Raw genomic sequence first — 21,235 nt, forward strand, 5'->3', positions numbered from 1 at the left:
TACGCACACTTAAACACGTGCTCTATATACTTACAATTGTACTGCATCTCTTCCGCACTTCCTAGCCACCTCATGTACGGGTTTTCGCTGGCGTCGTAGTACGGGGGCAGCGCCGACGGACCCTGCGAGATCTGGCCGGCGTGGGACGCACTTCCTACCGAGGTGGCGGAGGCCATGTTGCCGGTGAGGGAAGACCCGGTGTCGGGGCTCTGGCGCTTGGCCTCGGGCATGTCCAAGATGTCTTTCACGGTAAAGCTGGTCTTACTGTTCAGCGACATTTTGGGATCCATCTGAGACGGAGACCTGTTCGCTTCCTGTAGACCAAAAGGTAAACCAAACACAACCTGGTCAGATCGAGGGGGGAGGTAAAAAAGTCTGAATGGTCCGTAATTCCGGGATTAAAGGTGTGTTGTTGGGAGAACCAAACGCGGAACCAGTCGGCTCCCCCTGTATTTGGTGTACACTGGGGAGTGAGGTAAGCTCTCTACCCAAGTCCCTTATGCACTACCAGCCTCCCATGGAATTGTGGGCGGCCCGACAGTCAAGTGGGCCGAACAAGGTGGTTGACATCACAAATTTGTCAGCCGTCGCCCGCCGAGTCATTTGATTGGGCGCTGACATCGCCATTAGGAGTGGGAGGGGACCAAAGGGGGCTCTGAGATCGTGTGAGATAACCAACCACTGATACACCTACGATAAGCGCGCAAAGCACGGCGAAGTTTGAAAAACATACAAACAATGCGATGTATACAACTTAATTAGCCCGTCCACCAGTGCGCTGTTTTGAGTTGCCCTGTCGAAATATGGCCCATATAAACATCGGGGGCGAACCTTGGATCCAGGCCTAACCTACACAAAGTACATCGGACCGCTCGTGTTACGTTAGTGAGTGTACGGCCTAGCCTGGAGAGGGCGATCCACAACAAAATTGGAGAGCTCACCCTCCAGCTGAAGTGTTGTTGTAAAGCAACACCCAAGTACTGTAAATGACGGGTATTTTCATTTCAGGTGCCTACCTCACCCCCTTTACCTCTGAACCAACCACTGCCAGCGAAACTCGAACCATTCTGGTATACGAGTATCTCTGATAAATTTTAGAAATGGTTCTGATTTTATGAATATATATGTGTATGTGATGGTTCTTTTATACCTGTCTCTACAAACTACTTTACACTGATACTTGACACAATGGTGAAATCCTGTCTCACGGCGTACTCGAGACAGAGCCCCTAAGCTTCGGCAAACGGACGATAATGCGGCATTAATGGCAATCCACTGAACGGCTGTTGGGTATGAGCAATTCGGACAATGGTGCCTTTGAGATTAGTGGCTCACTTCTCTCGAGTCGCTGGTGGGTTGCCGTTGTCTTCCCCCTCTCCCCTTCTAAACAATCCGTCCGTTTTTTCTGAAGGGAAGACGTGCCTGACACAATCCTCCTGCGCGGCTCGCACCTGAGCGGGCTCGCGTTACAGCGCACGGTGTGCTCTTCTTGTTGAAGCAGAACGCGCTAAAATTTCCAATGAAAAGGTGTAAACAGCTCGGATGAGAGCCCTCTTGTTTCGGGAGGGCGGACGGGGGGATGCGCTGGCGCTGGAGCGTGGCACGGTGGTAAGAGGCGTGAAAGAGCGAGAGAAGGGCTGGGTCCGGTGTGAGATCGACACGGCCCGAACCCCCTTGGTCTTACCGGGGCCGCGCGCGGCCAGGTCGGCCGGACACACCTTGTTGAGCACCGAGAGGATTGTAGTGATCCCGCCTGGATCAAGTGCTCCCCAGCGTACCGTCTCTATCCAGTTATGAAAAGAAACATATGGATTAAAATATAGGTGCGTGTCTGTGGGATGTCTGAGACTAATCTGACAAGAATGCCGCGCGGAGAAGACACCCTCTGCTGAAGTGGGCTCTCCACACTCGAGTCTCACACCGCTGATGGCCGAGTGAAACACAATCACAGACTAAGCGTTTGCCCTCAAGAGTCGGTTTACGCGTAATTGAATGGGATACGCCTGTATTAGCACATCGTCCATTTCAGCTTTGCTTACACATCTCAGACACGCAGCGGACTGTGGCCGACCTAATTTGACAAGGACCGGGATGGCATCCCGGCGAGGCGCTACCGTCGCGGCTGGGAGAAGCCAGGCGGCGGGCCGTGAGGTGTTCTCCCGGCGTACTTTCTCCCGCGCCCCGCTGGATTTAGCAGGGATTTTTTCCTCGAGCCACCACCTTGTGTGTGGCACGGTGTGTGCTAAGGTTTGCTCTCAGTCGGTAAAACAAGCTTCCTGGGTGGTCGGAGCCTTCATAAAGGCGAATTCTTGCACGGCCAATCATGGGCGATGAAATGTCCCACTGTTTGACATCTCCATTGTGGCGGATCAGTTTTTGTAGGCGTGCCAATCAGAGGTAGAATGGTAGGCTAACATAATACACTCTGCTCTGTTTAGAATGCGAGAGAGGGGTCTCGGGTGGCCATTCTTCTTGCTGTCGTATTTAGTTTTCTCCAAAAATACAGCCACTTTGTACTACATCACTTACATCTCATTACGGTACGCTAATTGCGAGGCGCGACAAAAGACCGGGTCCAATGTCGGTGGGTCCTGGGTTCGAAGCCCACCGTACCAAAATTACTATAAAAATGGGTACTTTATCTGCCAGGTCTTTTTCTTCTTCCCTCTTTTGCGAACTGGCGTAGCAATCTCCAACAGAATCTTAGGCACGGCAGAAGACCGGATGCATGAACTGATGATTCTGCGGAACAGAGGTGAAGCCTTCACGCCCGACTAGAGTCCTGATAGCCCCGATTACACGGGTGAAAAAACTAATGGCCAATAACCAATTATCATGTACTTAACCTATTATCACCCAATTGACGGGAAATCCCACTACGCGCGAGCTCCTGCTTTGGGCTTGATCCAAACTCCGCATAACGTAAACTTTATCCCACTCCAGACCGATATAAAAACCCTTGAGAGAAGTGAAAGCCCTTCTGGTGGAGAGCTGTGGCCACACGGGGGCCCTTTCCGCTCCCTCGCCTCCGTGTCACCACCACAACAAGACACAGTTCTCTCTCTCCGTCTCTTTCTTCCACTGCTCGTAACGGGACATTGGGGAGGCGTTCTCGGTTCATTTTGCGGGCGCGCGGACCGTTAAATTGCACGCCTTGACCTGCCTCCATTCTTCAGTGGCTGCTAATTGGAGGTTGGGAGTGAATGCGGCTTGTCTGGGGGCGCCGCCGGCCCGCACACGTCACGGACATGACTTTGACACGCACTCTACATGACGGATTGAGTGGAGGGAGGGGGGGGGGTAACGAGAAGGTCATCCATGCTTCAGATGACAGCCTCGAAGGTCACCACACCGCAGTGCTTACCGCACGGTCACATTTGTCGTACGTCGTACGATTTTGATGTCGTCAGATTTTCAAGCAGACTGTGACAGAACCATCTGCCGACGATGATCTAAGACAACCTCTTTGGTAACAAAACACCGACTTTTGCACGACACATGCGCGACTAAAAATGCCCTCATTTTGTGATCGTACGACGGTCTTACGACCAATGTGACCCGGCCCTTATTTGCAAAAGGTACAGATCCTAACTTATCTTTCTGCCGTACAAAATACGTCTACTCCACAACATCGACAGAACTACATCGGCACACACACGCACTAACGTACATACACCCATCTCAAATCAAAGACATGTAAACTACGCTTTATAATTTTTCTTCTTCGTTGGTAGGAAGGTTTGAGAAGGACAGAGACATGTTTATCTTTGTTTGGTTGCCCGGCGCTGTCTGACATGACACCGTTAAACCCTGTGCACACGGACTACCAGTCAGTGTCAACTGATAGTTCCTCCGGGATAAATGGATTGATACAATTCGTACCAACACTAGGTTAAACTCACTACAAAAACTGTACAATTTCCGTGTCACAAAAGATAGACATTAAAGGGATTTTTGTGATTTTCTATCATTGCTCGACTATAGAGGAACAACTTATTTTTGCATAATTTTTTCTGTGATAGCTTATTTACTTACCTTTGCCCAAATACCATAGCATGCATTGGAAATACAACTTGGAAATTTGGAAACAAACTACGCAGTGTGTTGTTATTAGTTTGCCTTTCCTTCCTAAAATTGACTATCAAGTTGCTATTTTTCCAGAGCTTTACTATGAATTTGAAAATCAAAGTTGATTACCTATGACCCAATTCGCTTAAGAATGATATGTCTGAACGTCGTTTTAGATGTAGCATAAAATGTATGAAATATAGTGGTTGATAAAGATGTTTCAAAGGCTTTTTCTTGATGAAAGTCATATATAGAATGGTAAATGCTGTATGTTTTCTTCAACCTACCTACATGTAGCTACTCGCAGAGATGAGTATATTTTCCATATCATTACATCTTGTTTGGTACCTTTTCCATTGAAGGATAGAAAATAAAGCAAAACATTCAGAATGGTGACATACATTTATAACTGTAATGTTGGTATAAACGCCTGTACAAAACGTTTGGAAGAACCAATATCTATTTTGTGTTGTTTTGTGGTTACATGTTCTGTCTTCAGTGTCATGCACTCTTTAAACTGCTGTACAGTTAGGGTTAACATCATGGCAGAGTTTGGAAAGTTTCTGTCTACTTTGCCAGAAAATATATATTCTTTCATTTGAATGATATCCTTATCACATGCAAACGTTGCTGATAATCTGTGTTTATACAAAATATAGCGGTGGCAAAAAAGAACCATTTCTATAAAAAAAACATGTCAGCTGAATTGTGGTAGTTTATCTAGTATATACCGTTAACGCCTAAAAAGTAGTTCATCTGTGTAGTCTAATCTGCTTCGCTGTCATTGGTCCAAGAGATATCGCGTTGTAATGTCAAGGATTATTTGGGATAACCGATCGCGGTATAAACTTCTATGGGGCTGAATTGTAATTAATTCAGTTGTTTACTCATCTGTATATTTACATTTTCGGTTGTACGCAATATACACTAGAGGCTGTTATCATTAACAAGCTGTATGGGTTCAATTCATGAGCGGAACATTTTAGAGGTAGAATCTGAACAGAAAAAAACGCACAGCACTGTAGACAGAGGTGTTGAAACACATAAAAGACCTACAGTACAAGACTGACATCTGCTTGGAGACCAATTTTAGCCTGACATCGCCCGCGTTTAATCTCCTTCTCTCCCTAACGTTAGCTTAGGTTTATGTAGGATCTCACCCGACTAAATCCAGCAAATAAGACTAAATAAGACTAAATAGCCAAAGCTGAACGGTTGCTGTTTTCTGATACAGATCTTAACAGGTGGTCGGACCCGTATTTAAGGGGGAGGAAAGAATTGCACGGCTAGATGACAAATTTAATTTAGCACTCTTGTGGCGAGTCTAAACAAGGCTTTATCTTCTTAACACAGGCATTTTGGCTCTGTTGTAATTATTCCGAACGTGACACTACCAGGCAAACGCCAGCTTGATTTAACATACCCTTGTTTTTTTAAATTCCATTTCAGTGGTTCTAATTTATGGAGAGAGAGCCTAGTGGAAAAGTACAAGTTACTAGTATCGAGCAAGTTGCGGCATGGGGCCTGCTTTGTTTTCCCAGCGTTGCAACGGAGGAATTTAGTGTATACTCCTAAACACCCCCCCCCCCCCCATCCCACCACCATATACATATCGAACCGTCTTGTATGATGTTTACCCCTGTACGGGATTGTTCAGACGGTGTCTTCGGAGAATCGAGCGGTACTTTCAGTAAACCAACGCCGCTGGACACACACAACACCAGGGGCTAATGAGTCAATATTTTTCCATGCCGTATTCAGAAGTATGCCGGCGAATTAATCACAGGTAGCCCGGCGCTAAAGTGCCAAAGGTTCTATACAGAGTCACACGTCCTTCAAGCCGATATGACGGATATTCTCCGTTCCCTGATTGCTCCCCTATCGTTCGATCAAATAGTCTATAAACGCTTGGGTTGCCATACACACAAACCGGCGGCCACCGGGGGCCTCACGACCCACCAACCTGTCTGCTCTCTGTCCTTCAGAACAAGAAACAAGTGTCCTCGGTTCTCCACTTTAATAAAGTAGACATCTAATGAAATGTAGGCTAAGACGACCTCGCTCGGTCTTCACGTGTGGTTCTTTGCCTTCTTTTTTTTCAAACACGTCGGTTGAAGGAGCGGGCAAACATTCAAAACGCCATTACAGTACCTCTATGCTGTACGGAGCAAATAGAAGTGGAGTGTTCCCCTAGTGCCGGGTAGGAACAAGCTATTCACACACTCTCCACGGCCCAAAAGGACACACTCCTCTTCTGTAAGGGCCCGCTTACATCTTTGTCTTTAAATTTGCAATTTATTGAGACCGTCGTCGCGAAGTGTGAAGGGCCAATCCTGGCAATAAACCACGCTTGACAACAAGTATGTGGCACAGTTGTTAGGATCCCGGCTGTACAACATATCTACAGCTTTTGTAACCTGGTTAGACCCTAAATATTTTGTCCGTAAGGTTCATGCATATATGATATTCGGGAATTGACGCTGAGGTTGGATATATATATATATAGCGACTATATTTGTGGCTAAAAGAGTCCATGATTTGAACAGATCTCTTCTTTTTTCGCAAAGTGTTGTTGTTTTTGTTTTCTTAATTTTTTTCAGCTAAATCTATGACAACAACAGTGATCTAGAACGTATGCCCCTTGGTAGATATCTTACTTCAATAACTTTCAATAGTGTAGTGTATATGGGGTAGGTAAGCTTATGACCTTGTATTGAACACTCGTATTAGGTTTCTTGCAAGAAGTGCCTTTTGTGATAAAAACACTTTATTCCTAAGTAGCGCCACGTTTAACTCGTATTGTTCTTGACTTGGCAAAATGGGGCAATAAAAAGTCTACAAGGCGCTCCGGAATTGTCTTTGGTTTCAAGTGAAATCTGCTCCAAGACAGAATTAAGTTTGGAGTGGGTTTACCCACGGCCACTTAAACTCCCAGTCAACGCCGACACAGCCGGTTGCAGCGGAGAACAAGGCGGCAAAATGAATAGCCCGTTCGCTGGAATCCAAACTTTCATAAACTTTTACAATGTTTGCTTCCACCGCCCCTGTTGTTACAGGCGGGTGTGTTTCTACCACCGCCACCCCACCCTCCTTTTCCTTTTCGGGCTTTTGTTACTCTCCAAGCAGAGGTTTGGGTTTGGGCTTATTTTTGGCGTGTTTTTAGGCTTTTTTATCGGGCTTTCGTTTTTAAACCAGTATCTTTTTTACGCCAACCCAACCTCTGTCGACACTCACCCGGGCTGGCGTAAAAAAACGATACCGGTGCAAAAAAAGAAAGCCCGATAAAAAAGCCCAAAAATATGCCAAAAATAAGCCCTAACCCAAACCTCTGCTTGGAGAGCAGGCTTTTGTATGATTGGCCGAGCCGTGCGACGCATGGCTTTCGACTGTACCGGTAACCAACACGGCTCAATCCCGGTTACAAACACGAAGAGCTCGGCGGTTGAGCCACAGTAAATCACGCTAAATCATACCACAAAGGACGGACCGGCACGGAGGGGGTCCGACTAAACATCTCCCAGTGATCCCTATTCAATATCTCTATGGTTCTTACCTTGTCCTTATAAACTTCGGCCCACGTGAGGATGAATCCAACACCTGGACAACTACTTTGAAACTCCTTTGGGAGAAGGAATTTCTGGCATTTGCTTGAAGACACAATTGGCGTATGTCTATCTATATGGACCGGCTATAATTCTTCTCGTAAAACTGTTACAAAGAAGGGACGTTTCGAAGATAAGGATAAAGGGGTGAAGGCCGGCGTGGTGCGATTAGTAACGACTGACTGGAAAGGTGGGCAAGAATAATAAACATTTCTAAGACACCGAACTTAAGATGTAGTTTGAACCCTTAAGTCTCAAACCCGTAGTTACCCTAAAAAATCACATGCAAGTCAAATACAACATGTACAAACATAAGGCAACTTTCGTGGTACTTGGCCTCACTTACCACGTAACATGTACGCTGACCAGTTCTGAAGTAGGTGACACACACACACGCACGTTAGTACTGACCACACAGTTTGACCAGTCCTGGTGAGAGATGGTGACCGTTACAGATGACCACCTGACCCCAAATGTGAGAGGGTTCTCCGACAGGTGTGCCCACTCAGGTGTGAGTGGACGCTCTAGGGCGGGGTCACCTCTCATGATCATCATTTTGTATTTCTAGGTCATGTGAACCGGACGAACACCCAATGCCGCCTTTGATATCTCAAGTATGAATCTTTAAGAAATCGGTGTTTGTTTACGTTCTACTTTTGATATAGTCTGGTATCTAGGTCTCCTCTAATGAGAAATACAATATTTTTACCCCACAGGCATTTTTTTCCAGATCTATTATCTTACGACTAAGAATGGATCGCTCTCTTTCGTGCGTAGATATGAAAAAAATCTTAAGTTTCGCAAGGATCTATGGCAAGATTTGTGTCTTAATCCGGCTTTCATCTCCTTCAGGAGAAAGATAGAAGATGTTTCTATTGTTGTGTAACTTTGGGCCACTCCTGGGGTATTGTTCTCGCTCTTGTTGCCATTTTCTAAACAAGATTGCAGACGAGATAAGAGGCTTGGGCCTGTTAAACGCCAGACGACTTTTTGAATGATGACTAGGTGTATCTATGACTCTTTTTTTAAATACATATTTGATAGATATTCAGTTAAACCGAACATCAAACGTTGATGTGTTCTCAAGTTCGGTTGATGTAGTGGATGGTGAACACAAAAATCATGAATCATTGGCGATTGAAGAAGAATCCATACCACCTACAGCGTGTGAAAAACCACTTTACAGGTATCACTCTTACCCGTGCATACGCACCACATTTATACTTTCAATAGTTCTCCTAGACGGCCTATTATAAAAACCCGGCCGGATATTGTGTTATTTTTGGCGCTCCCAAACAAACTGTATTCTCCCTTGCTCAACATTCGGGCCCGACTTCCCTTTATGAAGTGGCCACCGATACCTTTGGACCATCGGCGACTCAAAACAGATTCGGGTATCAGAAAGCATGTCGAGCTCATCGCTAATCAATCATCGAAAACAGGTGCATTCTTCAGAGCTGGGTCAGCGGTGTGAGTTTCCTCAGAAAGAGGGGAAAACTAGGACATCCGGATTAGCGAAGACTACAGGCGATTGGACGAAGTTCCGCTCGACTGTTTTCATGAGCTGGGAGATACTTGATATAAGGTTGAGTTGATCGGTGACAAGATCGGTGTCTATCGTCACCTGTTGGAGTGGCGTTTCAGTTTCAGGACAGGAACAGATGTGTAACACAGAGTCAGCGCTTTGTTGTCTGCAGGTGGCGACTATACATCTGATACCCCCAGCCGAAGTCTTGTCGCTGTGTGGGTTATAGCTCGTAAGATTGTCGCACGATCGATCGCAACATTGGGGCATCCTTCAATGGGATGGTCGTACATATGTCGTACGAATTGTTATTTTGTTACGGGAAAGGCTGCTTTAGATCCTGGTTTGTTCAATGCCCCTGCTTCGGTCAATTCTAGGACGTTACAGTCGTAATTTGACCTACGACGAATGTGGCTTCGACTTTACTAATGTCCCCACGGCTCTGTTTTCTTCCATTGAAACCTATTTTATCTCAACAACTTTGGAAAAATGTTTCAGATTTCGTATGTTATAAACAGACAAGAAACTGTACACTTCGAATGAAGATTTTTCTTCTTCCAGTTTTGATTGAAGCACTGGATGGTGTTGCACAACAACTGTACAAGGTACACATGGCAACACGTATTTCGCAGCAATTCTGACAGACCAGTCACTCTATATTCTGTTCTAAACATGACAAGAAATATTTCCCCAGGATGTAGCTGAACAAATTTATTTCAAACGTAGTCAAAACAATATTTGTAAAGTATGAATGGTCTGGTCTAGCTTATGGATTTAACCTTGATGAAAATATTAGTCTGTACACCGTACCTTTGGCAAGATGCGTTCAATGCATAAAACCTTATGTTCAAGCATACCTTAACACCGTCCGTAGAGGTGCCACTGTTTTAGTCGACTGGGAAAACGACACCTTTACGCATACTTTAAAGTATACTCAAATATAGGATGTTATGCAGTGACGTTGCATTAGGTTTAATTAAAACACAATGTATTGGAAAATCTTGATTTCTGTTTTCGATCCTCCCCCACTGTTTGTTGTTGAAGGACGCTGACCAACTAATACCTAAAACAACCACACAAACATCGATCCGTAGATTTGACACAGTCTTTGCAATCTAACTGTTTTATTTTACAAAGTCAGCAAACCTTCTTTAACCTACATGACGTGTAAAATCATGTTGTACTGGTACATAAGTGGTAAATTGTTAAGAATAGGTGTTGCTCTTTGATTGTCTCATACGAGTATGAAGGACGTCAGAACACACTTTCAAAAACATGTGATGTCGCATTTTCCATCCAAAATGCTTCTTAATTTCAAGAACGTTTACGTTTTGCTTTTTTGTGGTAACATGCCCGATATCAATAATGTACACAAAACTAAACACAGCTGTAGAATATCGATTCCTTTTCTGAAAATTGAACCGTTCATCTGATTTTTCTCTCCAAGTATATTTTTGAGCCGGGGCTCTAATTGTTTTGGACAGAAGCGGACAACAGGAACACCCACCAAACAATACCGTCCCCTCTTGTACATATGGTAACCGCACTAATCGTACAATACCGATCGCTTTTTTCCCAACTGTTATGCTTTTTTCCCTCCTTTTGTCCCGGTCGCCATTTTGTTTTATTGAGCAGTGGAGTGGTGAATAGGCAGTCTTATTCTCTCACGGAGGTGTACAAATGATCCGGCGGATTAGTAAAGAACAGCAGAGCCGGTTCATAAATGATATAATTTCGGGTAATACTGAGGTCTTTGTTTACTGTTGATGTCTGTATGAAGCGTGTGAAAAGCGCTGAATGGGGCGGGACCTAATCCGCGAAGCCCCGGCCCGCACCTGCGTGGAATCGCAGTGTACAGTACTTTCATGTACGGTGGGAACATTTTTTTTTCTCTTTCCTCCGTTCTTGAGAAAAACCTAGAGTACAATTAAAGCATCATCAAAACACAGATTAGTACAGTAAAATCCCAATTAAGGGGCTATTCGCATGGCGAGGGTTGGGTTTGTTTGTGTTAGTTGGGTTGTGAGGATGCTTGTAATAAGTACTAAACATAGGAAAAAAACTTGAGATTTAAAAGCTTGTTGAAGGCTTGTGGTGACTTTATTTCAAGCCTCTTAAAACTCTTATAAGAGTCAATGTCAAGTAGATTCCAGAAAAGAGTTATGTGTTGTTTGTCTGATGAATTTAAAAAAGCCCACAGACAATCCATTCCCATACCTTGATCAATAATCATATATATATATATCAACATCCCGTGTTTTATTTTGAAGTCAATATATTGATTGAGTTTCACTTAGCTTGTCTGAGATGTTGTCAGGACTGAATTTTCGATAAAGGAGAAACTAGAAATAAAACGAAAATAGTCGTAGGGAGTTTCAATTGGCTCTGTTGCCCATACGAAATCCTATTTCAATGTGCTGAATATATACTTTTGGTCAGCTGTATATTGTCTGATACTCTAAATTTTAATACTGTTGCTGTTGTATATCTTTGCAACAAGAAGTCTTTTTGGAATAGTTAATTGAACGAAGCGGGCTCGACTACGAACAGTATAGTCAATTTGGCTGTCTAGACTTTTCTCTAAAAAGTTGGCCATCTCAAACATAATCAAAAAGTTTCTCCAGTCGTAAATTTGAGTCACTTGAATACAGAATTACACGAGGACTCATATATAAACACCTCTGTTGTTTAGAGTTTATTCAAGAAATTCTTCACTTCGCTACTAGAATTTATGACGTTACAGTTCAGATGTTTTAGAACCCTCTTTGTGTAACAGAGACCATTGTTGGAGACCTTCAGAAATAAATTACATGACCCGTCTTTTTTGTGTGGGTATCAAAAATGATGCTGATCTGACGTTTTTAATTCCAGACACTTGCGCCGTAACAGGCACCAGTACTGTGTGTTTTGAGCGGTTATAAATCTCATCACCTGTAACAGGTGTTTCCCTCTGACAAACAGCTGTAAATCACGTGAAAATCACGTGTCAAGCACCACTCCCCTCTCCTGGTCTAACATCGAAAACAAACGATACAATCCATCAAATTGGCCTCCAGTAGATTTGTGCAAGGTCGTCATTCTACTGGATAGAGGTCACTGAGAGAACAAAATTAGATTTGGATAACTGTAAAAATTGAATATCATCCATGGTGTCAAAGTATCATTTGAAAGATAACAAAACACATGTGCACACAACTTACAGCATATATACGGTTTGAAGTATAAATTAATGATTATGTTTTTCCCTCAGTGAACGCATATTATTACATAGTTTTAGACATCTTTGCAATAATACATGGCTTATGAATAATATAGAAAAAGTAAGGACCACACTGCCGTGTTAATAACTGTTCACCGCTATTGCCGTGACCAGGATTCGAACCTGGGTTATTGCGGCCACAACGCAATGTCCTAACCACTAGACGATCACGGCGAGCTACATGTGATCACATATTTCCCTTAGCATCAGAAACAAGCAAGGATTAAGCCAAATGATAGCTCTGAACATTTTTATAACGTTACTCACACAATATACATCTCCAAGATACATACACACTCACACAATCTATGTCTAGAACGGCCAGATACTTTGGATCCTTTTGCACACAGATAGATTTTTTTTTCAATTGAAACAATGCATTAGATCATACTATTGAGTGGCCATCTTTCCACATGGACCAAATTTTATCGTTCCCCTGAGTAGTTTTCTTTGGCAATTTGACTGTTACAACTGCTCTCCAAGCAGAGGCTTAGGCTTCGGATTACTAGTATTTAATTTTTGACGTGTTTTTCAGCGTTTATATCGGGATTTTTTTTCTGGTATCTTTTTTTTCGCCATCCATCGGGAAGAGTACTAGTATTGGACACTGTCCTACCAATGATACTGTCAATATGATACAGTCTTGCAGCCACCAAAAGATCTGTTTGGAGATTACGCTGCAATAGACGGCTCGTGTTTGACAAGGCAGTGGGGCGATAGACCTCAGCTCCGTAGCGACTCTGGTATGCGACAATACAGACCTCTCTCTGATACGTGATTTGATTGTAACGTGTGCGCACATCGAGAAAGGCCTGATACGTGAAACACGTCACTACAAAATGTGTTTGTCTTCTTATCATTCATTTTGAAAACAAAAAAAAGTGGGGCAGAATAAAGGGCAAGGAAAAATCCTGGTGGTGTCCGATTGGTGCATATTGTAGGCGTCGTTGTGACGTACTTGGTTTATAAATGTTTATAACTTCATTGCTCAAAGGTTGTTCATTGAGATACGACATATGATAAGTTCTGAATTATACTCTACAACAGAACACGCAATATAGGATGGGACTATATGATTTTACTGTCTTAAGTGGAATTTCTAACATTCAGGCAGTATCTTATGTACGTAAGTAAGATATGTGGAAGGGGGAAAGAGCGATCATGCTTTTTCAATACAAGACCTCAACAAAGCATAGATTGCAAATGTCTTTGCTATACTGACTTAATATGGTATGATTTTCGGAAATTTAATCCTAAAAGAGTCCAGAGAAATATCCCGTGTCTGTTAGTGGCTATTAATATACTGTTTCTTTATTTCATTCATTGCGGCCTGCCTTTGGGTTGAAGTAACCACTGAAAGACTGTCAACCCCCTCTGTATTCTCACATCCCTACCTTAGGATTTACATTGAACGATGCCACGGATGTATCTCTGACGCTGCACGTGTGTGCGTTTATCGATGTAGTTTTCGATCGACACATATAAAGTAATACGTTGACTTATCTAATTACATAAGTACATGTATATCATATGCCAATCATTTTCCAGTTCGACTTGCATGCATATAGGCGCCACAAATACATGCACATGTGGAGAACGATGGAAGGGTATTAAAACGCGTTCTGTAAGGTTTTGGTTACAACTTGCACTCATTGTTAGATGTAAAACATACATAGCATCTATTACGTGATATCTTAAGGTAGCTTCGAGCGTCGAAAATAACGAACACACACACAAACAGAATTGCGTTTCGATGCGCTCCGTATATGACAAGGTTGTGACCTTGCTACTTTCAAATTCAAGATACTATTTCAAGATAAGCTGCGCAACTGATGAGTATTATTATAATATCATATGAATATGTGAATAGGTATGGGATAGACATTTGTTTCCACACGCATGGATACGGATGTTTTTAAAAGTATGAAGCAGACGATACGATATGTAAATGCGCCTGAAGATACGGAATATACAAAGCATGACAAAGACTGGAAATGGGATTTTTGGAATTGTGCATAAAAGCCTCACTACCAGTATCCATGTATCAGAAATCTGCACTATTGTACGACATGTATCCATATCAGGTCATTGCGTGCATGAGACGCCCGTTGTATATTGAAGGCGATACCGAGGTGTTACAAGTACTTATAAAAGGTGTTTCGTATCACTCCAACCGTTGACAGAACTGTCAGCGCAGGGCCCGACTTCCGTCCACACCTTCAAAAAACGGAGTGTGCCTACCCGGGTCACGCTAGGACGGGCTTCAAACATGTCGGGCCGCCGACGATTCACTGGAAATGGGGCAATAAGACAAATACGCTGTGCAGGAGGGAGTGGGGGCCATTCAGCCCGTCCGGGAGGTTTTGTAGCGCGGCGTTCTGGTGGTGAGAGAACACAGAGAGTCAGACAGCCCCCCGCGCCAGGGCTGCGTGCGTCAATACGTGACTGTTGCCGCCATGCATGTAACGTTGGTTATATTAACATCTGTGTCATTCTCCATACATATACAGTTGAAGTTCTAAAGACAAAGCATTGTTCATCAGCTATTCACTGTTGTCACGTTTTGTGGTGAAAGTTTGCAAAGTTAAAAAGGCGACTGCATTGAACGCTAAGTTAGAACAATTCGAAAGGTATACTGGTACGGTTAGGGACCGTACGGGTAAATGACTGGATTTGTATTTAGCTAAAATACAATGACTATTGTCAGATTTCTTTGTGGTTTTAAAGAATCGGTACTAAAACGTATTCTTCTTCATTTATCGTTCGCCTTATGTTTCAAGCCCATCTCAAATAAACAATAACAGAAAAGCATCTCCAACCACAAGAAAACATACGAAACGCTGCTATCCTTTTCTACCAACTACCTTACGTCTAGAGCTAAAAAATAAACCTTTATTCAATGTTACCACTGTATATGTAACCAAAATATGATTGAATTAATCTCCAAGTAGATATTTTGGTGGCTACAAGACAGTATCAAATTGACAGGGTAGTATACACTACGCCAACGTATAGTGTAGCTGCCGAAAAAACGGTACCAAAAATAAAACCTGATAAAAACGCATAAAACACATCAGAAATAAAATGAAGCCTAAACCTCTGCTTTGAGTGTATGCTCGAACAACAAAAGTGTGCCTACCAACATTTACAACCTATATTAACGCAGATATAGGGAGGAAAAATCATGACGGTTTGTGTTAAACTGTTCAATTCTCCGGCCAGCTTACCGGCCTAATGACACAGTCTTCCCTCCCCACCTGTTGCTTAGCCGATTTGGTAAAATGTCCCAATTAAACATAACTCCATCTTCAGGCGACAGTTGGGCAGTACGCTCCAATTCTCTCCTCATTATCTGTTCCCCCAGCGCCCAGGTGACGTCAGTTTTCTGTCAGTCTGTCCGGATCAGACGACAGTTGAACTGTATCATCCGATAATGCCTTAAGTGGAGAGCACACACGCACGCTGTGATAGTGATGACCCCCTCGGACTGTTTACTACAACTCCGCGGACACAGTATTCGTTTTTTACCGGCGTCTCCACAGCGAAATTAGCACATACCCTGTTGCAAATCTAATGACCAAATCTGTGTGCCCATTATCCCAGTAACATTTAATATAATTGGATCTAATAGCCCTTTTTACCGCACATACAGTACTCATTCAAACGTAACGTTTCCTGACGATATACTTTAAAAGCAAACACATTTGCAAAATCTTTAAATAGTCGAATTTTATAAACAGAACTATAGAAAATTTACGAATCATATTCATGTTTTTCCAAGTCTTTTTCCTTCAAATAGACACCATACATACATTGTACTCAAAACGTTTAATCTTGTAAATCGTCCAGACAGCCAAGTCCCGTCTAAAATCACGTCTGAAACGGTCAAATAACACTAATTCAGAACAAGACTGACAGAATATTGCAGACGGATCGTATGGAAATTTTCCCGTTAAAAGGGTCTCTGCCAGACGGTACCATTTACTCAGAACATTACGTTATAAAACCTTGCGGATATGTTTATCACAGTAAAGATGCACGACAGGTCTTCAAGTGATCTTTGTTTTGGTCAGTAAGTTTTGTTTCCCCGCTCCGCGCAATAATACAGACCAACAAAAAAAAGACTGCACGCGTTCTTTGTAACGAAGAATGCACGATGAAACGGCGGAAAGAGACCAGTTCAAGTTTTCTGTGTTCGCGAGTGTTTTTGCCAAGTGTCCATTACAAGCGCGGACAAAACCAGGGCTTTCCATCCGTTGTTGACCCGAGTTACCACGAACACCGGCGGTGCCGACTGCTTTCACGCGGCAACACGCATGCTTTGCAGCGAAGAAAGCTCATTGTGAGGCGTTGAAAAAGGCGAAATATTTCTGCCGAGTCTTGCTTTCCTCGGTTGTGGAGTGCCTTTGTAAAGATCTCTCTCCAACCCTTTATGAAATGCTCGGAGTTGCGCTGACCCCGATACTGAAAACTATGATTGGTTTGTGTTAAAGAAGTCGTCCAAATGTTGCCCTCATTCCCTTGTTAAGGGTACGACAATGCGTAAATGTTTGTAAGAATGATGGCTTAATGCCTGAAATACAATTTGAGGAGAGGCTAGCCCTTGCTTGAGCATTTATATTGTAGTACGAGAGCGCATTTTGTTCGGTGCTCTCAGTTTGCCATTGACCCATGCGACCAGAAACGGGAACAAAAAGAAAAAAAAAGAAGAAGAGAAAAACATTCCGTACAACTAGTCTACACGAAAGCTTCTAAGCCATCCAGAAACTTTAAATTAAATTCACGTACTATCTCTTTCTTTCTCTCTTATATTGAGCTGACAATATAGTCGAGATCTCACCTCTGCGCACTTTCTAGATTTCGGTATCAAACTTGAAGTACGTTGAGCAGGAATGGAGCTCTAAATTCACTGTGTCCGCTCCCTTCCTCTCCCAAGTACTCAGAATTGCCCCAATCGAGGACCGAGCTAAGGAAGTCTCGATTGTACGAGGAAAGAAGTTCTTACCGCTTAGAAAGGCCGCCACTAGAGTATCCACTAACGTTTTGGAGGGCCGCCCTCTTGATTCTTCCTCGCCGTTGCTTCTTACCGACAGTCGCTGCTCGTGTGACAAGCACGCGGCTTTCGACTCTGACAATACCCTTATATACGATCACCAGGGCAGCCGCTGCGTTTTGTTTGTTCAAGTCAAATGAAAGTTTATGAAATTAAAAGGCCCATTTCCGCAATCTGCTCGACTTGGTGGCGCTGAGGCCGGCGGTGTAGGAGAGCCAGTCAGCCGCTGACGAGCTGATGAAATGACGGGTAAATAGATACGATGACTAGGCTGCCTGAAACAGGTGTGTAGCAACCTCTAACAAAGACCTGTGTTTAATAAAATCTCACAAAACTCTCCCTTCTATCTACGCGATAGTACCACGCAGACATTACACAATGTCGCCTTTTACACATCTTTGTAGAAGAGGGTTATTTTTTGTGTTTTTACAGCCCAACAATGCCGGTTTCCGCGACAGACGGCTTTGTTAACACAGCGGCGGTGACGTGATTCATTTGATCCGGGGAAAAGTCGCTGACTTCCCGGGTTCGAACCGTGGTCGCCTGCCGACCAACCTGCCGAACAAATTGACTTTGCTTTTAACGTCTTTCAAATAAAACATTAACAAGACCAATATATCTGTTTACTCTTTACATTATCCATATGCTTTCCTCTTATTTCCTTAGACGACGACTTCTAACGTTCCTTTTTTTTCTGCATATCTTAAACTTCAACCACAATAAAACCATAAATTAATAAATCTACACCGCAAAATGCATGACTTGGTTTCTCGAGGCTGCAATTTTTTCTGGTTATATATTTTTTTTGACGAAGGCATCTAAACTATGCAACAGATGTTCAGGGTGCCCGCCTCACGGGGACTAAACAAACTCTGGCGGCCGGAGTGTTTGCTCGCTCGCGGGTCTAACCTAGCTCACCTGTGTGCGGCCAGAAGGTTAACTCAACGGAGAAAACCTTCCAACTTCGTCCCGTATTTGTTTCTTCACAGTATGCAGTACGCAGCGCGAGATACCTGCGTGTATATACATATATATATATAAACCTCCTTGACTCCGTCACGAAAATCAAATATCAGACGATACGGGCTATGTCAGAAATACGTATCCGTGAGCACGGATTTCGTACCGTAGCGCAGATACGTAGAAGCTGGCATATGGCGGGCGACGCTGATTATCAATATATTTATCAAAACTCCCTGCAATAGCGACCACATGTTCCCCACAAAAGGATGTCTACCTGTACCCTCTAACGACTTCACTGAGCAAAGATGCATTTGTGCAGTTAACGGTCGGAGGTCCTAATAGTTTTTTTATAGAGCACACAGATCTTTCTGTGCAGTGTTGAAGAGCGGAGTCTATACCCCACCACACACTCAGAGAGACAAACTGTAAGGTTACGGGATATTAGAAGTCAAAGTACCACGTACAAATGAGTCGGCACGAAAATACGGCGTGCTCCATTCTATAGCACCGGGCCCGTGCAGGTGTGTTCACCCTTACACCGTACACTTCTCCCGAAGGTTAAATCACTAGTACGTCTGTCACCACCTTTTCTCCCGCAGGTAAGTCAAGACAGGTGAGAGAAGCGCCCAGGTGTTGTCAACATTCCTGGGGTAGAAGAAATCAGAGAATCGCGCTCGTAATGTGCGGATCGTGTAACACACAGGGACGCGTGACTTGCTTGTACGGTGAAATTTTGAACACAAGTATTTCACACGTCCTTGGAAATGTATCGAAATGTAAATACCAGCAAGACAACAAGAAAAGAAGAAGGAGAAGTGCATACAAGCTCGCTGCAGATGAGTGTCGCTATCCCTATTTGACCTTCACCGCTGACCTTCACCGCTGCTAATGTGGGATTGCCTCACTCCACACCCCCCTCCCCCATTATTTACTGCAGCATTGTTAATTGTTTAGGATAATGTCCCTTCCTAAGTGGTTGGCATTCCGAGCAATCTATCAACGGTTACGCTTGACTGACATCTGCCCATCAACTTTTCCCAAGATGACAGGGTTCAAGTTTCTGCTAATATGCTGTTTCTGTTTTTATAGGGTGGATACAGGATAAATGTAACCGTTATATTAGAAAACGTTCGTACTTGTACGTACAGTCGAATTTAGTTGTACTATTGCTGAACAGCTAATATTTACAATTGTCAGTTGGAAAATGTGACTGTAAAAGAAGATATCAAAACCAGTTTAAGCGTCTGTCTGTTAAAATTATAGTAACAGTTAGCTAGTAGACAGCAGAATTTTGTACGACATATTTTATTGTGCCATTCTGTATCGTATGTGATTTGGTAATATTGTATAGTCTGTTATTCGTGCTTTGTATACCCATCATCGCCCGTAAAACAGGTTGTTATGTACCGGAGTGTAACTGCTAGTGAAATAAATAAACTGAAACTGAAATGCACGACTAAACATATCACTAGAATATCGGACCGTGTGACGAATTTGACCGGACACTAAACTAAACCACAACAGTTCAGTCTAAAATGCTGAATCGATCGCATAAGACATTATCACCAGGTAGTAAGGCAAGAGGTCCCGTGAAAAAAATCGTTTTTTTTTCCAAAATATGTGTAGCAAATTCCTTCTGGTATAGGGACAGACCTGTAATTCTCATATCCAGATACGAGATTTGATCAAATACGATCTCGTACAAAATTGACGACCTGAACACCAAAGCACACATCGAATTTAATGCCGCCTCTCCACTTCTCATGAGCATTCGAGGGTCCTGTTTTTACCAAACAGCGAATATTTGAATCGCTAGCGTAAGGACAATTCTCTGTTTCCTTATAGCTCTCTTCTTTTCGCCTTTGTGTGTTATGCACGTGAGACCGATATTTTGTGTGGGAGGGGGTATGAATACACAACTGCAATATATCATAATTTTGTTGACCACCAGAACCGCACAGAAATACAATCTGAGCTAAAACTTCAGAAAACAAAGAGTAAAAACCGACATGGCATATGATAGACATATTTTGGGGGGCTACCGTCGGAAAGCTATAGTTCTCAAGTTTTGTGACCATGCTTGTAAGTTAGACATTTAGTTGAAACACAGAATTGCGGGATATATTGAATCTGTTTTAGATCTGCAAATGGCAAAAGTTAAAAGATACGAGCCAACAAAAGTAAGGACCACACTGCCGTGTTAATAACTGTTCACCGCTATTGCCGTGACCAGGATTCGAACCTGGGTTATTGCGGCCACAACGCAATGTCCTAACCACTAGACGATCACGGCGAGCTACATGTGACCACATATCTTCAATTAGCATCATAGGGGCCCTTAGCGGTTACCACTAATTCATACCACTTTGTCGTGAAACAATTTCGAATCTCGAAGTGGCGAGGAAATACTAAAGTATGCTTTAACCTTAATACCATATTAATACTGCACAGACGTGTACACACAGACACATGTAGGATCGAGGTGCTTGACAATGTTGTATGATAGAACGCTGTTTTATAAAACCCTACAAGTCTGGGTTTTACCTATTGTATTGTAAAGCTGCAAATGTTTTATACCCTAAAAGATTTTCTTTTGTTTTTAAAACTAGAACCTATACAGAGGATCATTAATACCTTAGGCCATGTTGATTTGATTACATGGATGACATCCGTGCGCGCATGAATTTTCGTTTAAAAAATGTTTTCAACCATACTGTAAATTGTACAAAATGAGCAAATATATGTCGTATATTGCAAAAAAATAT

The 21,235-nt window shown here is 43.1% G+C and overlaps 1 protein-coding gene and 2 non-coding genes across 8 annotated transcripts in view; all 3 read right to left on the reverse strand.

Moving 5' to 3' along the window:
• The window catches only part of LOC109488227 (homeobox protein Nkx-2.2-like), a 29,653-nt gene that overhangs the window by 3,121 nt on the left and 5,297 nt on the right, over positions 1–21,235 (reverse strand). Inside the window, exons 1-2 of one of the 6 annotated variants that reach the window (XM_019792434.1) lie at positions 19,294–19,313; positions 35–314 (exon numbers count right to left, since the gene is read on the reverse strand). In XM_019792434.1, the coding sequence (XP_019647993.1) occupies positions 35–290 (256 nt within the window). In that variant the 5' untranslated portion in view covers positions 291–314; positions 19,294–19,313. Of the gene's footprint in view, positions 1–34; positions 315–1,335; positions 1,394–1,684; positions 1,705–8,016; positions 8,088–17,459; positions 17,516–19,293; positions 19,314–21,235 lie in introns of those variants that run through there. The other 5 variants (XM_019792430.1, XM_019792432.1, XM_019792433.1 and 2 more) reach the window with 5 other exon arrangements.
• Trnah-gug lies at positions 12,557–12,628 on the reverse strand. Its single transcript has one exon. It is a non-coding gene; the product is annotated as a tRNA-His (tRNA).
• Trnah-gug lies at positions 20,692–20,763 on the reverse strand. The gene has a single exon. It is a non-coding gene; the product is annotated as a tRNA-His (tRNA).

The sequence above is a fragment of the Branchiostoma belcheri genome, unplaced genomic scaffold (assembly GCF_001625305.1).
Source record: "Branchiostoma belcheri isolate BF01 breed outbred unplaced genomic scaffold, Haploidv18h27 scaffold92, whole genome shotgun sequence".
Taxonomy (NCBI): domain Eukaryota; kingdom Metazoa; phylum Chordata; class Leptocardii; order Amphioxiformes; family Branchiostomatidae; genus Branchiostoma; species Branchiostoma belcheri.